The sequence below is a fragment of the Ovis canadensis genome, chromosome 2 (assembly GCF_042477335.2).
Source record: "Ovis canadensis isolate MfBH-ARS-UI-01 breed Bighorn chromosome 2, ARS-UI_OviCan_v2, whole genome shotgun sequence".
In the NCBI taxonomy this organism is placed as follows: Eukaryota; Metazoa; Chordata; class Mammalia; order Artiodactyla; family Bovidae; genus Ovis; species Ovis canadensis.
Window position 1 is genome coordinate 41,451,392 of NC_091246.1, and position 26,748 is coordinate 41,478,139.

General features: G+C 38.5%; 1 protein-coding gene across 1 annotated transcript in view; it reads right to left on the reverse strand.

The window, feature by feature from the left end:
- The window catches only part of ADAM28 (ADAM metallopeptidase domain 28), a 78,448-nt gene extending 52,644 nt beyond the window's left edge, over positions 1-25,804 (reverse strand). The window contains exons 1-8 of the mRNA XM_069579359.1: positions 25,633-25,804; positions 17,831-17,934; positions 12,349-12,425; positions 10,808-10,886; positions 9,232-9,308; positions 7,306-7,495; positions 2,586-2,657; positions 1,272-1,343 (exon numbers count right to left, since the gene is read on the reverse strand). Of these exons, the coding sequence (XP_069435460.1) occupies positions 1,272-1,343; positions 2,586-2,657; positions 7,306-7,495; positions 9,232-9,308; positions 10,808-10,886; positions 12,349-12,425; positions 17,831-17,934; positions 25,633-25,684 (723 nt within the window). The 5' untranslated portion in view covers positions 25,685-25,804. The remainder of the gene's footprint in view (positions 1-1,271; positions 1,344-2,585; positions 2,658-7,305; positions 7,496-9,231; positions 9,309-10,807; positions 10,887-12,348; positions 12,426-17,830; positions 17,935-25,632) is intronic.
- Positions 25,805-26,748: the final 944 nt, after the last annotated feature.

A 26,748-nucleotide genomic window follows, 5' to 3' on the forward strand; every position in this document is an offset into this window, starting at 1 on the left:
TGGTTCTCTGGTAAAGAAACCGTCTTCCAATGCAGGGTGACTGCAGTTTGATCCCTGATCAGGGAACTAAGATCCCACATGCTGCAGGCAACTAAACGCTCACACCATAACCAGAGGGCCCATGCATCACAACCAGAGTAGTGTGCATGCCGCGACGAAGAACCTGAGTGCTGCAACAAAGAATTAACATAGCCAAAAAAGAAGAAAAAACACAAAACACCAAACCACAATGGATGCATCTAAATCTTTCTCTTCCTTTCTCCTTCTCTCTTTTTAAAACCTGTTTTATTATTCTTTATAGCACATATCATCGTCTTACACACTCTTCATTTGACTTGTTTGCCTCTTTGAACAAGAATGCTAACTTCCTGAAGGGAAGAATAATGCCTTGAAGAAAGAGATATTTGTCAGTTTTGTTCACCTTTTTATTTCCATAATCTAGAAAAATACTTGGCACAAAGTAAGCGCTGAATAAACATGGCCAAGTGGGGTCTCTTAAGAGGACTCAGCATACTCTTTGTGGTGAGAAAATGAGATATGACCTTGGTTACTGAGCCCACCTTCATTTCATTTCTATTGTTACAGTATTTGCAGGACCACAGGTGATTCAGCCATTTCAACGAAGTAGGCTAACCATATGTTCAACTAACAAGGTATCAATAGAAGAGATATAAAAATAATTTTAATGGAAATTAGATGATAAAATCATGTTTGAGGAACTGAATCAACAGTTGTACAATGAAAATAGGCTTGGAAATCTAACCAATCTAAGATTAAATCTTCTCTCTATTGTTTTCTAACTTTGTGATTTTAGGCAAGTTATTTTGTGTCTTAGAAGCTAATTCCTTAGCTATAAATTAAGTTTAATAATATATTAGGGTTGTTCAAAGTTTAAATGAGATAATGTATTGAAAGCTGCTATTGTACCAGAGTTTGGCTTATCTCATTGGTTGGTTAGTTGGTTTTTCCATTTGGTTTTCTATTGGGATTTGTATGTCAGCATTTTCTTACTGGGCTTTAGAAAAACAAAGACCATGAAACAAAACCACCTTCTAAATCTTGATGGACCTGAGAATAATGCGGCAAGTAGGTGAGATACTTCTCTATCATGTAATATTAATATTCAATGAAGTAGCCAAAGTCAGGGTTACCTTTCAAGAGACAGTCAGCCATATTCTCAGAAGTATTGGTTTTTCTTCCCTGTCTCATGAAATGACCAATGAAACCACCTAGCAAATTGTTAAAACTACACTCAATAAAATATATCATACCATGTTGATGTAATTGACCATCTCAAATACCGTCTTTCTTATTTCCTCTTGATCTTGATTGTGCCTTTTAAACTAAAAAACAGCACAGACAAAATATAGACATTGATAGAAATGAATGTAATTAGAAGATTAAAAATAGCAGTTTCACTAATTTTATTTATTATAATTAATGATCAATTATAAAAGTTGACACTTATTAAAAACAAAACACTTCCTTATTTCTCTAGCTAAATGAAAGCACTTTAGAAGATGATGCTTCATCCTATAAAGTACTAGTTCAGTGTAAAGCTCTAAGGAACTATTCTTGAAGTATTTTCAGTTAAATACTATGGCTTCCTAAACTGTATAGAACTAATACAAGGAAGAGTCTATTCATTTAAAGAAATATGAGCAGTAAATGAATTTATATAATAAGAAAGGTCAAAACTTTGTATTATATATATATATAAAACTTTATATAATAAGAGGTCAAAACTTTCTATAATAAGAGAGGCCAAAAATGAATTAACTTACTCATATTATCATAAGTTTTCCTTTGTGATCACATAGGTGAAATTCAGGTTTAGAATAATCAATATATTAAAATGCATTCAAAACTATAACCAAAGCTCCATGTGTTATGTAACTAAATAAAAAGTTCTTTACAGAGTTTTCTATCAGAGTCCTTGTCTTCTTTTCTTTGTGATGAACATTTTTCCAAGTTAAGAATCTAGCCCTTTATCAGTCACACATGCTACAGATGATTTTTCTCAGTTTGTGGTCCCAAGTCTTTTATAGGCTGGTTAGCCAAAGGAATAGTTTTAACTTTCACTTTGGATTCTGCAGGTCAGGTATCTGCAAACTAAGAACCTAATCTGGCCCATGACATGCTTTTGTAAATAAAGCTTTATTTCAAATTTTTTTAAAAAAGGTTAACAATGAATATTACCAAAAAGTGCCTTTTTCAGAAAATTCTATTGGTTTTTTTTAAATTTATCACTCCCTGATAAGCATAAACTTTAATTTACCAATGATTTAACTACTTAACATAAAGAATTTAATTAGGCCAAAGAATTTAATTAGAAAATAAGTTTGGAGCTCTTGAGACAATAAGAAAGGAGCATTATAGTACAAAAACATCAGTTTATGCATATTATGTTAGGTACTCTTTCCTTAAAAGGTAAAATATCAGCCTAAATGCATGTAAAATTTCTAAATTTATAAAAAAAAAAGTTCATATTCATTATTTTAAGAACATATCCATTATTTAACATCTTGCATAATAAACTTATGCCGTATAGCATTTTAAAAGACTCATTTATCTGATATAATTACCTCACCATGGTCCAGGACCAAATAATATTCTACATATTTCTTTTTTTCCCAAGCCTTCTGGTCTTTGGATGTCTGTAAAAACCATAAAAAGGAAAATTATGAAGGCAATGTCTCTCTCTGCAAGAATCATTCTTAAATTTGAAATGTGTAATCTAATAAGAGTTGGTTGGTATCTGGGAAGGAAGACAATACTACCATTTTGACTCTAACTAACCACCAGAATCATCTTATAGACTAGACTTAGAACGTCAGAAGTGGAAGAGACATTGGTGATATTCTAGTCTGGGCCCTTCATTTTTACCAGAGTGTAAAGGATTGCATAAATAATTACTCAGTTCAGTTCAGTCACTCAGTCGTGTCCGACTCTTTGCGATCCCATGGACTGCAGCATGCCAGGCTTCCCTGTCCAACACCAACTCCCAGAGCTTGCTCAAACTCATGTCCATCAAGCCAGTGATGCCATCCAACCATCTCATCCTCTGTCGTTACCTTCTCCTCCTGCCTTAAATCTTTCTCAGCATCAGGGTCTTTGCAAATGAGTCAGTTCTTCCCATCAGGTGGCCAAAGTATTGGAACTTCAACTACAGCATCAGTCCTTCCAATGAATATTCAGGACTGATCTCCTTTAGGATGGACTGGTTGGATCTCCTTGCAGTCCAAGGGATTCTCAAGAGTCTTCTCCAACACCACAGTTCAAAAGCATCAATTCTTTGGCACTCAGCTTTCTTTATAGTCCAACTCTCATATCTATACATGACCCTTGGAAAGCCATAACTTTGACTAGATGGACTTTTGTTGGTAAAGTAATGTCTCTGCTTTTTAATATGCTGTCTAGGTTGGTTATATGGCACCCCACTCCAGTACTCTTGCCTGGAAAATCCCATGGATGGAGGAGCCTGGTAGGCTGCAGTCCATGGGATCGCGAAGAGTCAGACACAACTGAGCAACTTCACTTTCACTTTTCACTTTTACGCATTGGAGAAGGAAATGGCAACCCACTCCAGTGTTCTTGCCTGGAGAATCCCAGAGACAGGGGAGCCTGGTGGGCTTCCGTCTATGGAGTTGCAGAGTTGGACACTACTGAAGTGACTTAGCAGCAGCTTAGCAGCAGGTTGGTTATAGCTTTTATTCCAAGGAGCAAAAGTCTTTTAATTTCACGGCTGCAATCACCACCTGCAGTGATTTTGCAGCCCAAGAAAATAGAGTCTGTCACTGTTTCCAATGTTTCACCATCTATTTGCCATGAAGTGATGAGACCAGATGCCATGATCTTAGTTTTCCGAATGTTGAGCTTTCAGCCAACTTTTTCACTCTCCTCTTACACTTTCATCAAGAGGCTCTTCTTTGCTTTCTGACTTAAGTGTGGTGTCATTTGCATATCTGAGGTTATTGATATTTCTCCCAGCAATCTTGATTCCAGCTTGTGCTTCTTCCAGCCCAGCATTTCACATGATGTACTCTGCATAGACGTTAAATAAGTAGGGTGACAATATACAGCCTTGACATACTTCTTTTCCTATTTGGAACCAGTTTGTTGTTCCATGTCCAGTTCTAATTGTTGCTTCCTGAACTGCATACAGATTTCTCAAGAGGCAAGTCAGGTGGTCTGGTATTCCCATCTCTTTAAGAACTTTCTACAGTTTATTGTGATCCACACAGTCAAAGGCTTTGGCATAGTCAATAAAGCAGAAATAGATGTTTTTCTGGAACTCTCTTGCTTTTTCCATGATCCAGCAGATGTTGGCAATTTGATCTCTGGTTCCTCTGCCTTTTCTAAAACCAGCTTGAATATCAGGGAGTTCATGGTTAACATATTGCTGAAGCCTGGCTTGGAGAATTTTGAGCATTACTTGACTAGCATGTGAGATAAGTGTAATTGTGTGGTAGTATAAGCATTCTTTGGCATTGCCTTTCTTTGGGATCAGAATGAAAACTGACCTTTTCCAGTCCTGTGGCCATTGCTGAGTTTTCCAAATTTGCTGGCATATTGAGTGTAGCACTTCTGCAGCATCATCTTTTACGATTTGAAATAGCTCAACTGGAATTCCATCACCTCCTCTAGCTTTGTTCATAGCGATGCTTCCTAAGGCCCACTTGACCTCCCATTCCAGAATGTCTGGCTCTGAGTTGGTGATCACACTATCATGATTATCTGAGTCATGAAGATCTTTTTTGTATAGTTCTTCTGTTTTTTCTTGCCACTCTTCTTAATATCTTCTGCTTCTGTTAGGTCCACTCCATTTCTGTCCTTTATTGCCCCCATCTTTGCATGAAATGTTCTGGTTCCTCTGCCTTTTCTAAAACCAGGCTTCCCTTTCGGCTCATCTGGTAAAGAATCCACCTGTAATGCAGTAGACCTGGGTTCATCCCTGGGTTGGGAAGATCCCCCAGGAAAGGGAAAGCCTACCCAGTCCAGTATTCTGGCCTGGAATATTCCATGGACTCTATAGCCCATGGGGTCGCAAAAAGTCATACACGACTGAGTGACTTTCACTTATCACTTATATACACACACACAACTAATTAATAGGAATACTAAAAATAAAACCAAAGTCTTTAGATTTTTTGAACAGTGGACTTTCTCCACTAGTTTGCCATGAAATAGACATGTTAACTTCAGCATTCTCTTAGGGTCTGGTATTTTTTTGGTTTCCTCGTATTCCTGTCCCAATAAGTAGCCCCTCCTTTACCAAGGGTTCAAAGCCAGGAGTCACCATAGCAACTAGTCTGTCCTTTGCCTCTCAAACAGAGCTGCATTTCCTTTGCACATTCCAAGCTTCCCTCATTTCAGTTTCTTTCTCTCCACAAAACAAAGCAAAAACCATGTTTCACAGTAGATTTGTTACTGACCTAAGTTCTTGAACTCCTTGTGTGTGTGTGTGTGTGTGTGTGTGTGTGTGTGTGTGTGTGTGTGGTATGCAGTATGCAGTATCTTAATTCTCTGACCAGGTGATGAATCCATGTCTTGGGAGCAAGGAGTCTTAACCACTGACCACCAGGGAAGTCCTTGAACTCATTAATCAGTAGTAATTGATAAGAGGCCAGACGAAAAATTCAGACAAGAGTTAGATGCATGAAGTAGGTGGTTACTTGTAGCAGTCTGGCCTCTTAAGGCCAAAGCTGGAGATATGCATTTGATGGTAACTAGTGCAAAGTTCCTATTTAAATAAGACATAGCACTGGATGAGATTATCCAGGAAGGATATGTAGATAAAGCAAAGAATGGGATGAAAGATTGAGCTACAAATATCCTCACTCTCGCATATTTAGTGGTCCAACAGAGGTGGGATAACAGTGAGAGGACCTGAGGAGGAGTACCAAAATGAAACAGTAAGATATAATAAGAGTGAGGATATTTGTACATGATTACCAAGGAATTGAGGCAGAAAGACTAGGGACCTGTATCAAGCTTAACCAGGAGATCAACATACATGGAAATTCATGGCTCAGAGTGATTCTTCTGGGCTCTTAGATATCATAGCACTGGTAGAACTTAGCGCTCAGTACCCAGTCTCTCAGTTGTGTCCTTTTTGTGACCTCATGGACTGCAGCCCAACAGGCTCTTCTGTCGATGGGGTTTTTCAAGCAAGAATACTGCAGGGGCTTGCCATTTTCTTCTCCAGGGGATCTTCCCAACCCAGGGATCAAACCCATGTCTCTTGCAATGGCAGGAGGATTCTTTACTGCTGAACCACCTGGGAAGCCTGGTAGAATTTAAATCCACAGAATGTTGAATCCAACAGAGATTCTATTTTATTCAGACTTCTTCTGTCCAGGTCTTATGGATTCTGAGAACATGTATAAGAGATGATTGGATGTGAAGTGTATCCTGAAGAAAATGAAGGTTAATGATGACAAAGTTTTTGTGTATATATTTATAGTTTCCATGCTGGCTTCGTGGTGACTCAGAAGGTAAAGAATTAACTTCCAACCCAGGTTCACTCCCTGGGTTGGACTCATCCTCTGGTATTGACTACCCACTCTAGTATTTTTGCCTGGAGAATTCCATGGACAGAAGAGCATGGCAGGCAACAGTACATAGGGTCAAATAGAGCTGGACACAACTGAGCGACTAACACTAACACTTCCAACACAAGCCACATTCATTTTCTTGTGTGACCAGAAGCTGAATTCCAGGTTTAACAGAATATTCTAAGTTGCAGATCCCATATTTATTTTGCTCACTGCCGTATCCCCAAGACTTACAGCAGTAGTTTAAGAAAGATTTGTTGAATAAATTCATTCATGGAGACAACAAGGTATTTTATCTCAAAACAATAATAATACTTTATTCCCTTGTTGTATGATGTAGCATTATGAAAGCTGTCTGCTTCTAGGAGACCAGCATTATATCTATGCATCTTTTTAACCCTTGAACACAACATATTGTTAATAATAGTCATTGTTGTTGTTGTTTATTAGCTAAGTCATGTCCAGCCTTTTGCGACCCCATGAACTGTAGCCCACAAGGCTAGACTCTTCTATCCACAGGATTTCCCAGGCAACAATACTGGAGTGGGTTGCCATTTCCTTCTCCAGATCCATATGTACTTATTAAATAAATCATCAATGTACAAAGAGGTTTTAATGTCTCTGTAACCTACTAGTTTCAACAATGATTGTAAAGTTTCAGTCAATTGGATTTAATATGTTTGTAACCCAGAGCAACCAGGATGAGATATATAAGAACACTGAAAATGAAAAATAAAAGTAGGCATACAGCCAGACTGGTAGATGAGATTGCCTTCAGATGAATTCCAGGTGCCCATATTGTGTCATTCATCCCACAGGAGCTATTAGTCTTCTGTTCTTCAGGATTGTGCTTGAAGAGTGCGTGTTCTTGCTCATCTTGGTTTGTGAGGCTTAAAGGTTTTATGAAGTACTTTTGATCTCCCTGACTGAAGTAACCCCTGAAAAACAGAAGAGTCTAAGCTTCTTAAAAATATTCCAGTTTTGAGTGTTAAAGACTTGTAGACTCTAAAAAGTGACTACCACCAAAGGATTCCAAACTCAGGGCAGTACAATATAGTATAACATTACAGCTGAAGACACCCTTAGAGATCACCTAAACTTGTTTTCTCTATGAGGAAACTGGACCTGTTGGGGAGAAGTGACTACTGCAGTCAGATTGCTATGCCGGTGCTATAGGGAAGTTTTGTGACCTTCAGTCCAGTGGCCTTCCAATTCCCATGCATTGTCTGCTCTAGAGGGACACTGACAATGAAACAGACTTTGGAGTCTTATAGCAAGGGATAAAATTCTGGGTCTATGACTTAAAGTCACATAACCTCAGTTTCTCCATCTACTAAATGGGAATAATAATGTCTACTGAACAGTTTATAGTTGCAACGGCTGAAGGAGATAAGATGCAAAGCACACAATCAATGAATATTATCATTTTCTTCTCACTTCTCTCTGCTGAAATCCTGAGCTAGGATTCACTTAACCATTATTTAGGGAGCACCCATTATTCACTAGACATTGGAGCAAGGGCAAAAGGTAAAAAGGAAAACAGTCATGCTCTCTCATCTCATGGATCTTATATTAAAATGAGGAAGATGGAAGTGGAACAAATGATCACATTGGATCTACAAATACACATAATTATACAATGCATATGTAATATATACAATTACAGCAGATAATTGCTAGGAAGGAAAAGTCCAAGAACATACAGTAGAAGGGAGACTGGACTAACTGTACATGGAATTAGAAGAGTGGATATAGAGAGATAAGTGAGATGACTTCAATATTTATTTTGTTGATTTGACTGTGCCAGGTCTTAGTTGTGGCATGTGAGATTTTTAGTTGTGGCATGTGGGATCTAGTTTACTGATCAAGGATCAAACCTGGGTGCCCTGCATTAGGAACAGGAAATCTGAGCCACTGGACCACAAGGGAAGTTCCACTTAGGTGATTTATTGCAGTGGTCTGCATAAAGGTTCATGGCAGTTTGGACTAGGAGAGAGACTATAGTGAATAATCTCAGGGAATATCTAGAACACATAATCAATAGGGTTCATTAAATGAATTGAAAATGTGTATTTGAAAGAAGTCATCAAAGAACCTAGGTTTCCAGATTAAGCAAGTAGTTGGTTGACTATAACATTCACTGAGATGGAAATCACTGGAAAAATACCGCATTAGGGAGGAAATCATTTGTAGTATAATAAGATTGAGATTTCCTTGAAATCTCCAGATGTGGACAGATATGGAGTTATGGAAGAATAAATGAGATAATCAAGTCTGGGCATCAGAAGAGATATGTAGACAGATACATGGCAAGTCATAAACATCCAGAAAAAAATGGATGTCATAGGAATGGATAGGACATACTAGAAAGAGTTTAGTGAAGAGAGAAGGTTTCATTCCCTAAAGGTTCTGACTCTAAAACTAGGACTCGATAACCTATATTTTGAAAACAAGCAGACAAACAAAAACAACTCTGCAAGAAATTCAGGGATGTAATTTATAAACTACTATCAAGAAAAGCCATGTTTCCTGCAAATTTCAAAGTTTTTGAGCCATTAGAATTTAAACTCAACTGTAGTACAATTAATTATATTTGAGATTCTTTAGATTATTCACACATATCATCATCATCATCATCACAGGAACATACAAACAATCATGAAGGCTTCCTTACCTTAGACCTCTGCATGTGCTAATGCTAGCATCAGAAACTTTTTCATTAACAATGTGTCCTTGATAATAACAGTTATCCTAGGAAAAAGGGAAAAGAGGGTTGACAAAGGACAAGTGTGCATGTATTTTAGACCGGCAACTAAATTTGAGTTTGAAATCTTGAAATGGGATAAAAAATGTTTTCAAACCATTTTATGCTAAACAGCAGTCAATTAGAGCTGTAAAAAAAAATTTTAAACCAGCCTTCTGTGGATAAAACTTTCATCATTTAGTTGATGATCCCAAATGCCTAGGAGGCATAAACTATACCTTGTTGCAAATTTTATTGTTGCAGAAGAAGAATGCCAGGGATGAATAGAGTCTGGGAAAAAATCAACTCATAGATGTAAGTTTAAAACCTGAGTCCCTGAAATACCAGACATTCATTCCTTCCCTGGATAATTGTTCATTAAATTTTCCTAACACCAACAAGCTCTTTCCAGTGAATGGATTATTCAGATCATGTTGTTATTTCCTGATTTATCCAAAGAGTGCCACAAGGCTAACTGGATTAATATTAATATAACAACTCTGTCTCCACTCAAAGCAAAATGCTCAACCTTAATGCTTTTTCACGTGGATGTCCTTCAGTCAAATTCACCTTTCTACTTTGGTACAGGCAGCATGTTGGCCAACGTAAACCTCTACATTGCTATGGAAGAGAATTCTTGAAGACCTTTCTCTGAAAAGATGGCAAAGATAAAACACCCCTTGTACCTCTTCATCCTGTCTTCTCTGAATAAGTGTCCAAAGTGGAAATTATTTAGGGAATTCTACAATTCTAATGTTGAGGATATAGGGTTGAGTTTGAGAGACTACATGACACTGAGAGGTGGTTGGCACCAAGTGAAAACACCAGATGCACATAATTCTGTATTTTTCTAATGAAAACAAGAAGACCCTTCTGCCTACTCTCCTATAAGGAGTGCTTGAAGGCTGGAAAGGTGGTCAAGGAATGGGTTTGTTCTTGTCAAACTGTAAAAATGTTGGAGGATCTGTTAAGAATTACTACTGCTTTTGTTTTGTAAGTGCATTTGAATCATTTTTATTTAGATTCCACAAAGTGATATCATATGATAGTATCTTTGTCTGCCTTACTTCACTTTGTATGCTAATCTCTAGGTCCATCCATATCCTAAAATTAGCATAATTTCATTCTTTTATATCCCATTATATATATGTACCACATCTTATACATACTACTATATATATAATAATCAACTATAGCACAGGAAACTCTACTTAATAATCTGTAACAATCTATATGTGAAAAGAATCTGGAAAACAACAGATACATGTATATGTATGATTGAATCACTTCTGTTATACACCTGAAAGTTGCTGTACAACTTTACAATGTTCTCAATCAACTCTACTCCAATAAAAAAATTTAAAAATAATGAATTATTACAGCTGAAAAAAAACCAACATTGCTATAACACCATTTCACTTTCACTAATTGTCTGGCAAAGACACTGCCTCTGGGTATGTGGGTCATACCCCCCAATTAACAGTGAATCTAGGATACTCTGTTTTACCATGATCTGTGGGCTCGTGGTGACTGCCTTTCCACTGGAATTATAATATGTTTCTGTGTAGCCTGGTGCAAGGAGATTCCTGGGGGAGAAAAAGAAATGTCACGTTTATTCATGCTAACTGCGAAGTCCAGTGATTCAACTGAGAGATTTTCCTGGATGTGGTGAGCTTTTCCTCCTAGTCCCCCAAAACGAATCCAACATGAAAGAGGTGCTTAAACTGGAGGGAGTGAGAAAGGCGGGGAAATTCCTGAGTAGTGTGCAAAAATGTCTGTTTCCTCATCAAACTTTGCATGCTTGTCAGAGGAGCCATTAGAGGAAGAAATAGAACCGAAATGGGCAAGATTGATAAAAATGACTGAAAAGAGCAAGGCTCGCCCCACCCCCAGCTTCAGATGACTGCCTTTTTCACCCAGTCCTTGTCAGTTACCAGTAACAGTTAACAATTGCAGCAGTGGAAAGTGTATTGAAAATTGACTTGCACTTGGCAGTTAAGGACCTTTCAGCATTTTCACTGAGCTTCTTAAAATTCTTTCAATGACTCACCAGCAAATAGGAGTCTGAACATTTTTTTTTTAAGAGGCAGGGCAAGGAGAAAAGGGGATAACTAATATGTATTAGATGCTGTCTCTATCCTGGCTGCTGGAATAGATATATTATGTGTAATGTTTAATCATTTCAACAGTCGAACAAGATAAATATTACAATCCTTATATTTCAGATGAGATTAAATAGTGACAAAGAATCTATCCAGGTCTGCCTGAATTCAAAGCCTGTACAATTTCCGTTGCATCAAACTATTTGCATGTCTAGTCAGTTGTGACTTTTTGTAAAAGGTAATAGTCTATTTGAGGGAAAGAAAGCATCTTGTTGTTCCTATATTGAACAGTTTAGGGATTAAAAACCTTGAAGGAGTAGAACGAGGGAAAACTACTTTAGAAACAGTGTAGACGTAGGGTGATCAATATCTGGATGGGATGCGGCAGTGAAGTTTGAAAAGCAACTTTGAATTTAGATAAACTGACTGAAGGAATCAGAGACAATGGAGTGTTTGAGAAAATGGAAGGTTGGTAGATGTGGGTAGAAAGCAAATTGGTGTTGCAATTAGGAGACCCCAATTTTAATTTTACTGCTGACTTGAATTTTGGCTCTGGAATTTAACACATATATGTCTTTTTTCTAATAAAAATAGTTGCAAAATGTTTTGATAGCTAATCTTTCAGTGTTAAAATAATAAAATGCAATAATGCATGGGAAGATTTAAAACTCTATGCTATTTCATAGAAATTGCTAAAATATATGTCTGCTTGCATTGTGTTTTATGACTCCAACTCTCAGAATGCTAGTCAACTGTGGTTTTACTCAATGTGTCTCTACTACTTCAGTAGGAACAAATATTCATGGAACCCATTGGGTCAATTGAGAGTAAAAGCTGAATATCCAAGATTTCCAGGAGCCCCTAAGTAGTAACAAACTCAATTAGCATACTTTCCATATGCTAACTGGTTGTTGGTGAGGATAACATCAGAAGTAAAGGCACTTACTTGTTTTTTTTCAAGTAAAGCACTGCGATTTTCCCATTAACTGTCATTTCATACTTCAATTCAGTTTCAAAATTTTCCTGTAAAAATACACAAACATTTATTGGTAATTAAAAACACACATACACATATTCATTTGGCTATGTTCATCACTAGAAACAATGCCTGCTTTTTTTCCCCAGTAATTGCTGTAATCCCAAATGTCTACTTTTGTCACTTTTAACAAATCAAACAACTGCCAATTGACTAGACAAATGATCTGAGATCTTTACACCAAGCCATCTATCCATCCATCCAGTTGCTCATTCTACAAAGACTGAGTGCTGGTTACATGCCAAACACTGTTTAATTCTGGGAATGGGCTTCTAAGCAGGAAAAATTGGTACCTACTATCAGAAAACTTATAGCTTTGTGAAAAAGACACAATAAAAGTGAGTTGCTTGTGATAAGGGGCATAAATATGGAAGCAGGGTAGGATGTCTGATATCTTAAGGGCAGGAAATGCTTTCCTGAGGAAATAATGAAAGCTGAGATATGAATTGATCAGGTGATGCAGCATGGGGAAGTGGTTTGAAAAGAAAAACTAGTATGCAGACAGACCCAAAGACCTGCAAACCTCTTATTAACGTCTTTTCTTGATAGTGCTGTGTCTTTGTGGCTGTGCACGCTTTCTCTAGTTGTGGTGAGTGGGGGCTACTCTTCACTGCAATGCACAAGATTCTCATTGGGGTGATTTCTCTTGTTGAGGAGCATGGGCTCCGTGGTACCCAGGCTTCAGTAGTTGCAGCCCAAGGGCTCTGGAGAATGGAATCAGCAGTTGTGGTGCATGCGGCATGTGGAACCATCCCAACCAGGGATAGAACCCTTATCTCCTGTACTGGTAGGCAGATTCTTATTACCGTTCCCCCAAGAAAGTCCTCACTAATGTGGTCTATAGGTCTTCTCAAGGCTAAGTGGAGGGCAGAATATGGGAAAAAAATAACACAAATTTGTACCTGAAGGCAGGAAGAGGTCATTGGGAAGAAAATACAGTCTCAAATGTTCAGAAAGAGAAGACAATGTCCTTTCTAGTACACTGTGTAGAAAAGAACTATTTTAAGTTTAGATTTATATATACAGGAGGAGACAGGTCTCTATCGAAGGATTTTTAAAAGATGTTATCAAGTACTGAATTCTTACTTTGTTCTATAAACCAGGATTATAAGCCATGGTGGCACATAATATCTACCAATTCTCTGGGAAGTGCTAGGACATTGTTATTATTAAAGAGATCCAACATGGCAGACCAAATGCGATGGAGCACCACTTATGAGCTGAGTGCTGTTTCCACTGCTGTGTTGCACTTAAGGTCAAGCTTTCCAGTCTCCTCCCTCTCCTGAGAAAGGGAATTGCACCTGAGCTCATCCAAGGACAACAGAAAGTTAGAGCCATCTAGACCTCCCTGGTGGCGAAGTGGATAAGAATCCACCTGCCAATGCAGGGGACGCGGGTTTAATCCCTGCTCTGAGAAGATTCCATATGCCGCAGCTGCAACTATGCTCGTGAGTCACAGCAGTTGAGCCCATGATTTCAACAACTACTGAAGCTCACAAGCCTTATAGCCCATGCTGTACAACAAGAGAAACTACTGCAATGAAAAGCCTGTGCACTGCAACAAAGACCATGCACAGCCGAAATAATAAGAATAAATAAAAAAAATAAAACTTTTTTTAAAAAAAATAAGAAAGAGCCATCCATTCAAAATATTGTACAGGGATTTGCCATCTCCAAGATCAGTTATTTCAGCCCGAATTTCCTTTAAGTGATCAGCTTTTGAAGGCTCATCTGGTGTTAAAAATCCAGGACTATAAATATCCTACACTGTGGGTCTAAATGAGGGGAAGCTGTTGTAATTCAGTTCATTTTCATGAATAACAGGAGCTGCAAAAAGCCTGAAGGTTGAAAACAAATGTCATGGGGAATTATTGTCACCACTTTTTGTTCAGGTTTAAGAAAGGCCAGATAGAATGAAAATATCAGGAGAATACTAGATTTGACCTTCCGTACAGAAGAGCCTTCCCTATATCTATTTTCTGTCTTGAAAGTTTTGTGGTAGATAGTGAGTTAAAATATTGGGTTGACCAAAATGTTTGTTTGGGTTTTTCTGATACAAACCCAAAAGAACTTTTTGGCCAACCCAATATTAGTTGGAGGTTATTTCAGAAAAGATAATTGTGGAATGGAAGTTTTAGCTGACATTAGCACAAAGGGTGTGGAAGAAAGGAAACAGCAAAGAAGAAAAGCAGAGACTATGCGAAAGAGGGCTTCCCTGGTGGCTCAGCGGTAAAGAATCACCTGCCAGTGCAGAAGACACAGTAGACATGGGTTTGATCCCTGGGTCAGGAAGATCCCCTAGAGAAGGAAATGGCACCCACTCCATTTTATTGCCTGGAAAATCCCATGGACAGAGGAGCCTGATGGGCTACCAACCATGGAGTCGCAAAGAGTCAGACATGACTGAGTGAGCCCTAGAGAGTGAGGACTGGGTAACGATATAACTGCACTTCTCAAGTAGAAGTTCATGGTGAAGGACAACGCCTGCTAGTAAGAAGCGTGTCTTATCTCTCGTCTACCTAGGTTTTGAATTAGGGGTTGGGAGAGGAAATTGGCACCTTGATTTGGAGAGATTCTACTAGAAGGAAATGACTTGGAGCCCACTGAGTAAGATTAGCGGGGCACAGGGATATATAAATAAAATTTCCCTCTTAAACACCATGGGTAAGGACTACCGGGTGGATTGGGAAGGTCATAGTTCTGGATGTTTCTGGGATGGAAGCAGAACCAGATAATGGCAAGGGATCACACCAAGAAAACCCTAGAAGTCCAGGGAGTTTCTTAATTCTAGTGGCACAGCTGTGATCACAGCATATGGTAATCTAAGCTCTAGAAAGTTGGACCAAGGTAAAGTCTGAAATTGTTTGCACTATAGGGGAGGCACTGCGGTGCTGGCCTTTACGGGCGGTTCAGTTTGCAAAGAATCCACCTGCAATACAGGAGACCTAGGTTCAATCCCAATAGAGAAGATCCCCTTGGGGAAGGCATAGCAACCCACTTCAGTACCCTTGCCTGGAGAATCCCCATGGACAGAGGAGCCTGGCAGACTACAGGCCGTGGGGTCACAACGAGTCGGACACAACTGAGTGACTAAGCACAGCACACATTGTGGTGCCGGATATTCTACTTTGTGTCATAGGCTGACAGCAAGATGGTTTTGGCCTCTAAGGAAATGTGTGATCTGAAGGCAGAATCCTAGGAAGAATAATGATCAACTTTAAGTTTCAACACCAGGGACCTTGACTAAGTATTTGCTGAATATGCATCTATGCAGATATATAGGAAATGTATTCCACTTATTCATTCATCTATTTGTTTACTTATTTGCTCACTTATCCCACAAAAGCTTATTCAAGCCTCATTATGCCATATATGTAACATCCAGTCAAGAATACAATCATGAATAAAATCTTCAAAATTCTACCTTGGCTATTAGTGCCTCCTCCAGAAAAGTTTTCAAAGGATTACTTCACTCCAGCTCAAATCTTAAGTGACTTGGACAAATGTGATGAAGTCAGAGAGATGGGGCCATGTTCTTGGCATACGTGACAGGTAATGCTTATGCCTTAGTGGTCCAGAAGGGGGCACAGTTGTATAACAATAAGTACAAGAGTCCTCTATCTTGCTTTAAGTGAGCTCAGTTGATCTGACTCTTTGCAAAGCCACAGACTGTTGCCCATGAGGGCCCTCTGTCTGTGAGACTTTCCTGGCAAGAATACTATAATTGGGTTGCCATCTCCTCCTCCAGGGGATTTTTTCGACACAGGGATCAAGCCCACATCTCCTGTGTCTCCTGCACTGCAGGCAGATAGCCTTGAGAAGTGATCAATTCAGATTGAGATCTGTGTAGGTCCCCTAGGTCAGGCATTAGAAATTCTCAATATTTCAAGAAATTGCTAATTAATTATTTGCACAAGGAAGACCAGAAGTCTCAATACAGAAATCACCAAGATCGTTTCCAAGAACTTGGTTTCCACCTCAAAGTACTCAGTAAGAAAGGTAGCTGGCATTTTTAAGATACTGCCAGAGAGCTTTGGAAGAAAGTAATATTGACACAGAAGCCAATACACATGGTTCCTAATGGTTCCTATATAAATTTAGCAGAAACATTTTGTTGAGAGACCATTATTTTGGGAAAGAGAGTCTTCTCTGACTTTAGTTGTTATACGTGTGTTTGCATCAGAAAGAATAACCTGTGAGGAACTTTGTCCAGTTGGGGAATATGAAATTCCAGTGAGTTTCATCTTACAGTGGGTAGATGCAAAAGTTATTTCCATCTCATATATTTGTATTTTCCTGGCTCTCAGCAAAAGAATTGCAGATGTAAGTAATTAGAAAATTGCTGTGGAGTGAATCGTCATGTTTCAACTTCCGTCTTTTGACTGAGAATGTGTGTTTCGTCAAGTGGTAAGAATTTTACAAACTTTAATAACCACTTCTTTTGAAAAAAGCAGGGTAAATTTAGTGTTTAATTATAGTAATTAATCCTAGTTTGCTACACATCTATGCATGCATTCACCCATAATATTTTATTCTTTGACTTCAATTTTAGTGTTCACAGTTTTGTTTGTATGTGGAGCCTGGCAGGGGTCCATGAGGTTGCAAGAGTTGGACACAACTTACTGATTAAACCACCATCACCATGTATCTAAAGACGATGATAGATAGAGATAAAAAATACTGTATAAAATTCTTTAAAAGTAACAGAATGAATTATGAATTGCCATAAGTAATTAAAGTTTGCTCTCTGTGTGATCTTGGATAGTTTATTTCAACTGTCAGAATTTTAGCATCAAAATAAAGCTAATAATAGAACGTTGGGTTATCCTGAAGATTAATAAAGATAATATTGGTCAAAAACATACACAAATGTGCATATGTCTATCTACAAAAATGTATATACTTACATATGAAATACATTTATTTATATTTATATGAAAGTCAAAGTGAAGTCACTCAGTCATGTCCGACTCTTTGCAACCCCATGGACTGTAGTCTACCAGGTTCTGCGTCCATGGGATTTTCCAGGCAAGAGTACTGGAGTGTGTTGCCATTTCCTTCTCCAGGGGATCTTCCCGACCCAGGGATTGAACCCGGGTCTCCCGCATTGCAGGTAGATGTTTTACCCTCTGAGCAACCAAGGAAGTGTGTATATCCATATCTGACTGTTTGCAACCCCATGGACTAAAGCCCACAAGGCTCTTCTGTCCATGGAATTTCCCAGGCAAAAATACTAGAGTGGGGCCCCATTTCCTCTTCCGGGGATCTTCCCAACCCAGGGCTAGAACCAGAGTCTCCTGCATTGGCAGGTGGATTCTTTACCTCTGAAACACCAGGGAAGCCCATATATTTGTGTGTGTGTATATATTCTTTATTAAATCAAAAGTTGTACCTGTTGACCTGGATCCTTGACCTCTCTTTTATGTCGTGGATGAAGTCTTTTAGGATAAACCACTTCATAGTTTTTCACTCCTGGAAGCTCTTTTATAGAATTTACTGAGGAAAAAAAAAGTTGGAGAAGATTCAGCTAAGCAGAACTAACATAGGCTACTAGATAATGGCCTTCCTGATGGCATTGCTAATGAATGATGCCACATGCAAGGGCTTTAACTGAGTTATATGAGAGAGTTATACAAGTACCAACCTCAGAAACAACCAGCAAAAGCAGAAACCCTCTCTTTCTCTCATATCTTTAACCTATATCTTCAGACATTTTTTCCACTGAAAGTTTACCAGAGTTTCTCAGCTTAGTGAATATATTTCTTTGGAATTCCCCACTTCTTTTTGCCTCTAGGATCCCCTAGAGGAATGGAGCAAACAGTACAGAAAAAAACCAGGACAGGAGAGAATGAATCAAACTAATCCTCCAGAAAGCTAATCAGTGTCAGAATAATCTAACTGAAGCACTCTGAAACTACACAGTGTTATAAAAATTAAATAATGAATGGATGCCATTTCAGATTCAAGTATATTTCTGTTGGGTTTTTCAACAGCAATATTTTTTACTAGTGAAAGAAACTGAATCAGTAGGAAAAGTCTCCAGTACCAGCTCCATAGATTGGGCTGGCTTTTGCAGTACAGACAAACCTTCGTGTTTTTGCATACAAATACCAAAAAAGAAAAAGAAAATTGGAGAAGCAGACAATTAGAACACTAGCACTGGTCAGGAAGGAAAATTTTTGAGCCTGCAGTTATGTTGAAAGAGAATTGGAAAGCTTCAATTTTCTATCTGCATCTTGAGATCTCATATCAATGTTGCTTCTAAAAGTTTTCTTTCTTTTTTTTTTTTTTAGAGAAATTCAGATTTCCCAAAGCCAACACAAAATTTTCTATTTTCTATTTTGTTTGCCCACATGGTTCAGCACAGAATGTAGATACAGGGAAATCAAGGTGCACAACTTGGTTTGAAACTTCTGGCCAACCCAGAAGTTAGGTTCTAACTGTGACTGCGAAGGCTTTAAATGACTAGAGGGTATTCTTAGCTTACTAAAACAGGTAAATTTAAGGCCTTCCCCGGTGATCCAGTGGTTAAGAATCAGCCTGCCGATGCAGGAAACAAGGGTTTCATCCCTGGCCTGGGAACTAAGATCACACGCGCTGAGAGCCTGTGTACTAGGAAAAAAACCCAAGGCAGCCAGAAATTTAAAAATTATAATAATAAAAATAAATAAATAAATAAAATAGGCAAACCTCAATTCTATGATAATACAAATTTATGTGACTGTGGCTGATCTTATAGCAAAGAAAACAGTATTAATCATCTTGCATGAGTATACATCTATTCCAATGATGCTCCAGAGAAGAAAAGTGCTTATTTTTTCAAAGTTTCTTCAGAAACTAAAGTAGAAACTTTCCAAAATTGCCTAGTGATGTTGATTTTGTTTTATCATTTTAGGGTGGTTTTCATTCATCTGATCATTCTTAGAGCCATTTGCATTTAACTCTGAAGGATAGGAAAAGCAATTAAATTGGCAAAGAGCTCACTGGGTTCAAAATGGAGTGCTTAAGTAATGAAATGGCTTTTCTTTCACCAACTCAAGATTTACCCTTAAAAACATTCCCAAAACACTTAAAGCCATGACATCAACACTTACCTTAACTTTGGGTTTAGTTTGGGTTTTTAAATTGTTCAGAAAAAGTGGTCAAATTAAATGATCTCTAAGGACAATTCAAGCAGTCTGGGCATCTTTTATTTTTATTTAGTTAATTTTTGGTAAAGGAAAATAATAGCATTAGTTTTAAAAGTTCATAACTGAAGTTCAAAATCTTAAAGGAATATTAAATCAGTCATTTTCTTTCCATCTGGTGGAAATTGTCATTGTTGTTATTGTTCAGTCCCTCAGTCGCTAAGTTGTATCCAACTTTTTGTGACCCCATGGACTGCACAACACCAGGCTTCCTTGTTCTTCATCATCTCCCAGAGCTTGCTCAAGTTCATGTCCACTGAGTCAGTGATGCCACCCAACCATCTTGTCCTCTGTTGTCCCCTTCTCCTCCTGCCTTCAATCTTTCCCAGGATCAGGGTCATTTCTAATGGGTTGGCTCTTCACATCAGGTGGCCAAAGCATTGGTCACTTCAGCATCAGTCCTTCCAATGAATATTCAGGACTTATTTCCTTTAGGATTAATCTCCTTGCAGGTTTGATTTCCTTGCAGTCCAAGGGACTCTCAAGAGTCTTCTCCAATACCACAGTTCAAAAGCATCAATTCTCTGGCACTCATCCTACTTTATGGTCCATAAATGGTCCATCCATACATGACTACTGGAAAAACCATAGCTTTTACTATATGGATCTTTGTCAGCAAAGTAATGTCTCTGCTTTTTAATGTGCTTGCTCCTTGGAAGAAAATCTATGGCAAATCTAGACAGCTTATTAAAAATCAGAGACATTACTTCACCCAGAAGTTAACTGATGGTAGCAACACAATTCCCTACAGCTTCCCATCACTCTGTGTATAAATACACCAAAGGCACCCACGTGCTGTTTGGTGATTGTGTCCAGTTGACACAATTAGTTCCATTAAAATGGAGCTCATGAAGCCATACATTCCAGAATGCTGTAACCAGAGTAACTCTTCTAAAAATGCTGCATGAAAAATGGCTTTCATTCATAATACACATTATTCTGTTGGGGAATAGTAGTCCAAGCTGCCCTCAGGTCATAAAAAAATAACTATTCAACTAATTCTTTTTATAAAAGCAGAGGGTGATAACACTCACATGCTCCCCACCAGAGAGGGTGAGTGGAAATAGGAAAATCCATCCAACACAAGTTTTCTCTGATGTCCACATTGATCTCCATGCACCCAGTTCGTAATCCAAATTCTAACATTTCATGAAATCAGAAGTCATCAACTGACTCTTAAATGTGAAGTCTAAATATGTAAATCTGTGGATAAATGTCTTTCCAACTCTTTGTTTGATGGGCAAACACTTCCAGTGGACAACCAAATTAAATCAATGAATAAACGAAACTAGCAGAGTTTTTTAAAAGCTTCCAGCAACCTCTCGTATTTTTTTCAGTTTGAAGTGAACAGATTTCCAGCTCTTAATGCTCTTACAACACATGACATCTCTAAGGAAAACAGATAGAATTTCCCTTAATGGCCCTTCTTTTTCTGAAACCAAGAAGGTCCCTGAAAGATTGAGACTTGAGATATAAGGAATCATGCAGCAGGAAAAGAGAGGCAATGGACCCAAGTGTTAATTGGCTCATTCATCCTTGAGTGTGATGGAGATACTGCAGCCTCCTCCCAGCTGAAGAACATCAGGCTAATTACTCTGAAGCCTGTGGAATGATTGCAACTAACTGCCATCCAGGAATTCCACAAATCTGAGACAAAACACAATGTGTTTCCATGAATTCAACACTTGCGTTTCTCTCTCCCACAAAACTCACAAACTAGATTAGTTCTAACAGAACTGGATCAAAAAAGAAAATTGTTATTTGGGGTTGGGTTAGATCATTATTTTCACTGTTTAATAGTTTTAGAAAAGTTAACTTTTATTTTGGGACTGTTAATCCCTTTTTATTTGGAAATAAATTCAAATGTATATGAGAGTTGCAAGAATAGGAATAGTACAAACAACATCCTTTGCCCAGATTTACCTGATTCACAGATTCACCCTTTTCAAAACATGCTGATGAATGAGAAATAAAGTATTCTTGTAAGCCACCAATATTTTGAGGTTGTTCTTACTAACATTTTGCATATTCTCAGTCTTTCACATATATACATGTCATATACATGTGTGTATATACACATATACACGCATTTTTTTCTAACCATTTGAGGATGAGTAGTTACATTCAGAGAAGGCAATGGCACCCCACTCCAGTACTCTTGCCTGGAGAATCCCAGGGACGGGGGAGCCTGGTGGGCTGCCATCTATGGGGTCGCACAGTCGGACATGACTGAAGTGACTTAGCAGCAGCAGTTACATTAGATACACCATGATTCTTTACTCCTACAAACTTCATTTCCTAAGTATAAGAATATTCGCTTATACCACCATAGCCAAACAATCAGGTTTAAAAAATTTAACACTGATCCAACATTTTATCATCTATATTTCAATTTTGTCAATTGACTCAGTAATATCCTCTTTTGGTATTTTATTCATTCCATTGCAGGGTCCAATCTAGAATGAGGTATTTTATTTAGTTTTCATGTCTCTCTACCTTTTTTAAATCTAGAATTTTCCTTCCCTTCCTTCTTCCTTCCTGTTTCTCTCTTTCACTCCCTCTCTCTGTCTTTACTTGTGTGCGTGCTAAGTCACTTCAGTCATGTCTGACTCTTTCCCACACTATAGACTGTAGCCCACCAGGCTCCTCTATCCATGGGATTCTCCAACAAGAATATTGAAGTGGACTGCCACAGCCTCCTCCAGGGGATCTTCCCAACCCAGGGATCGAAGCCCTGTCTTTTCTCCTACGCTGGCAGCTTGGTTCGTTACCACTGGCACCACCTGGGAAGCTCTTTTCCGTCTCTAGAAAAGTTAAATCTTGCTTACAAGATTAATAAAACAGACATTAATCTGGAAGGCTACTTTATTTTTTAATATGCATGGGGCATTTTAGAGGTTAGCCCTTTTGTATGTAATACTGATATTTTCTTTTTTTTTTTTTTCAAAGATACTGTTTAAAGAAGTATCTTTCCAAACTAAACACATGATGTTAAGCCCTGAATCAAGGTTTATGCAATGACATTGACTTAAGTTCTGGAATTCTCTGTACCCCATCAAACTATCAGATGATTTTAAACTTTATGTAATAAAAAAAGTACAGACACTAAGAGAAAAAGCACATCCTAATTAAGTTTATCATTTTGATTATTAAGATTAAATTACAGATGTTCTTTTTGGTCTTCTAGTTACCTGATGAAGGCAATAAGAAATTGCTAATTTGAAGTAAAATGATTTCAAAAGGTCCTGTATTCCCTGGGTATTCTGCTGAAATAAAGACCTTTCCCCTTGGTCTCAGTTCTTCACCCCCAAGCACCTGCCACATTCTTTAAATTTTTTCCCCCTTTCCACAAGGAAATCTCAAGTTATTTTTCTTGAGAGATTGTAAAGCTCGATACAAACAGTTGGCCTGATTTTACTTCATTTTAAAATTTCACATATTTAAGAACTGGGCAAAAGTATGCTGGGAGTGGCTCTTGTTTATTCTCTGGGTGATGAGGGCAGAGAAACAAACAAACAAAAAGGAGATGGGAAAATGAAAATTGTTTTACTTCTTACATTTGGCTGGAAAAGAAATTAATATGGGAATGATATCAGGGTATTTCAGTGACCATAGAAACACTCTTGAAAATACACATTGGAAGGTAAGAAGAAAGGGAGCTTTCTGTTTCAGATGGAAGATGGGGGCAGAGGAGCTTTCTGTAAGGACTCTCCTCCCTATCCTCACAAAAGCCACTTCAGCACCTTGGTCTCCCACCACCAAGCATTCAGCGATATCATACTTTTAGACACAAATTCTAAAAATATTGTCTCTTGGGGCAATTGTTGTGAATGCAAAGATAGGGGAACAGAACCATTTGGTATGCCCAGTTTCATCAAAAAGGCTATAATGTGGGTGGCACCCAGTGTCAGCTATGCTGTTCTGTTAATGGATCCAGCTTGATCTTTATGCTGTTGGATAAGGCTGGTACATAAACAATTCTTATGTTTCAACCAAGCAAAGGGCCCCAGATGGTTTTTAGTGCTTGTATTTTCAGAAAATGTGGGAAAAGAAGGTGTCTAGTATTTTAAAAAAATAGGAATTTTAAGTCCATAATTTAAATATCTAGCACAATTTTTAAATTAACTTTTCTTGGAGCATAGTTACTTTATAATGTGTTAGCTTTTGCTCCACAGCAAGGTGAATCAGCTATATGTATACATATATGCCTTCTTTTTAAAATTTCTTTCCTTTTTTTTTTTTTTGTCCATCACTGTTCTATACTGAAAGATACAATGTAAAACCTTCCCAGATCTAGAAAAGAAATCAGAAACCAGGGTAAAAAGAAAATAATTTTTAGTGACAAGTACTGAGTGGGTGCAAGGGGTAGGAGAGCCTTTCCCTTCCTAACTTCATCCTTCTTGTTGATAAGTTAGTTTCATTTCTAGGTCGCAACAAACATTCTACAACCCAAGAAAACGTTTACCAGGGAAGGAGTCTCAGGCACACGCTAATGTGCTGACTTCAATAAGCTCTAGAGCCAGAAATAATTAAAGGAAATGTGTTATCCGATCTAACATACCAGGGCTTCCCAGGTGGCTCTAGTGGTAAAGAATCTGCCTGCCAACACCAGAGATGTAAGAGAATTGGTCTCAACCCCTGGGTCGGGAAGATCCCCTAGAAGAGGGCACGGCAACTCATTCCAGTTATTCTTGCCTGGAGAATCTCATGGACTGAAGCAACTTAACATGCATGCACATATATTTATAAATATATTTATTTGGCTGTGCTAGGTCCTACTTGCAGCACTCAGAATTTGCAGCAACCCAAATTCTTACTTTTAGCATGTGGGATCCAGTTCCCTGACCAGGGTCCCCTATATTGAGAGCGCAGAGTCTTAGCCACTGTACCACCAGGGAAATACCTATTTTTTCATTCTTAAACTAAAAATTGTTGCTTGCCATCTGGCACTACAAGAATGAAGTCACTAGCCATTCTAGTAACTGATCTTCAATACACCGCCTGAAAAAAGAGTTCAGGGCAAAGATGAGAAATGAGACAGTTGGCTCTGGGAGAAACTAGCAGAACAGACCTTCAGACAGTTAGATACTTTTAGAAGATATTATAAGCCTAATTTCTTGCATTTTCCCATATCTAGAAGAGCACTAAAATCATTGTTGATTGAAAAAAAGGCACAATATGAAATTTGTGAATGAAGCCTTATTTGTGCCTTTTTTTTCAATCAACAAATGTTTGATCTAACCAGAAAAATGAAAGTGAATAATCAACTTAAGTTTAATGGCAGCATTGTTTTGATCAAGTAATATCACAGTGCTTTCTAAATATGAAATGTCTATTTCTAATGCATCATATTTATTTCTAATTCAATGTATTTATTATCACCAAAAATGAGAGGACTAAATATAAAAAGGGGTAAGAAGGCAAGAGGAGAAGGGGAGACAGAGAATGAGATGATTGGATGCCAGCACTGACTCAATGGACATGAGTTGGAGCAAATGCTGGGAGATGGTGAAGGACAGGAAAGCCTGACCTGCTGCAGTCCATGTGGTCACAAAAAGTCAGGGACATGACTGAGCAACTGAACAACAAATACAAAAATGTGATCGAAATGAAAAGAGTCAAACTGGCCCCAACAATAATAACGGATACTTTCTGAAGCCTCCTGCACTGTAATAACCAGTCAAATCTGCCTCATCTTAACTACTCTAAAAATGACAAGGTTGATTTTGAGACCTTCCATTCTTTGACTCAAAGATCATATTCATTGGTTAAATGATGGTGAATGAAATCTGCCCTCTGACTTCCCTATTCTCAGATTAGATGTGTAAATAGTGATCAAGAAGTCCTCTTGCTTCTCTTTTATACTATTTATATCAGTCAGAGCCCCCCAAAACAACAGATTAAGCCTGCCAAACTGGTTAGTAAAGCTGGTGAAAAAAGAACTGGTGGGAGAAGATGAAAAGCAAGCAGGTATTTAACAGAATCTGTAAAGAAGTTAAACACCTACCTGAAAGTGGAGCAAAGAGTAAGGTGGCCGTCAGAAGAAGCCGTTGCCACATGCTGGGTGCTCCCAGGGGCCTGGTATCCACTCTTCTCACTCAAGCAGACTGCCCTCCTGGTCTGCCCCTTCCTCCTTTCAAGTGAGACAGACCGAAACCCCAGGGTTCATTCTTGTCTCTGCTTCAGGGTGTTTACTAAAGGTGTTGCACAACCTTGGAGCTGTGGTCCTGTGACAATGGCACAGCAGGCGGAAGTTCTGGCTGCTGCCTGGCTCCAAGATCCCTTTATCCTATGCTATTGTTTCTCTGTCCTTCCCCATGTTCCCCACTTAAAAGTAGTCCCTGTCCAGTAAAATTCTATATTCCCAGAAGCCACCAGGAGAACGGCTTCAATGAAGTTGACAAATCTGTGTATTTATTATCTGTATAAGAAATATACTTGTATGTACACTCTGCTGCTGCTGCTGCTGCTGCTGCTGCTGCTGCTGCTGCTGCTGCTAAGTCGCTTCAGTCATGTCTGACTCTGTGCGACCCCATAGATGGCAGCCCACCAGGCTCCCCCATCCCTGGGATTCTCTAGGCAAGAATACTGGAGTGGGTTGCCATTTCCATCTCCAATGCATGAAAGTGAAAAGTGAAAGTGAAGTCGCTCAGTCATGTCCGACTCTTAGCGACTCCATGGACTGCAGCCTACCAGGCTCCTCCATCCATGGGATTTTCCAGGCAAGAGTACTGGAGTGGGGTGCCATTGCCTTCTCCAAATAGATAACCAGCAAGGACCTACTGTACAGCACAGAGAACTCTCCTCAATATTTTGAAATAAACTATAAGGGGAAAGAATATGAAAAAGAAGTAGGTCATGATATAGTAGAGTTTCCTTCCCATTTAGGGCATCATGGAACACCTACAGTGTGAATTTATGTAAAATTATCTTTCCCATTATCTTGTATCCTTAGCCTCTTCTTCCACAATAGTGATCTCGGGGAACTTAAACTATCATGAAATAAGAATGTATGACTCTATAAGCTCAAGGCTTTTGAGCTCCCCAAGGGTATTCATATCATCAATAACAACCAGGAAAGAGGGGTTAGGGGAAGCCTTTAAGACTCAAAGAATGTAATTTC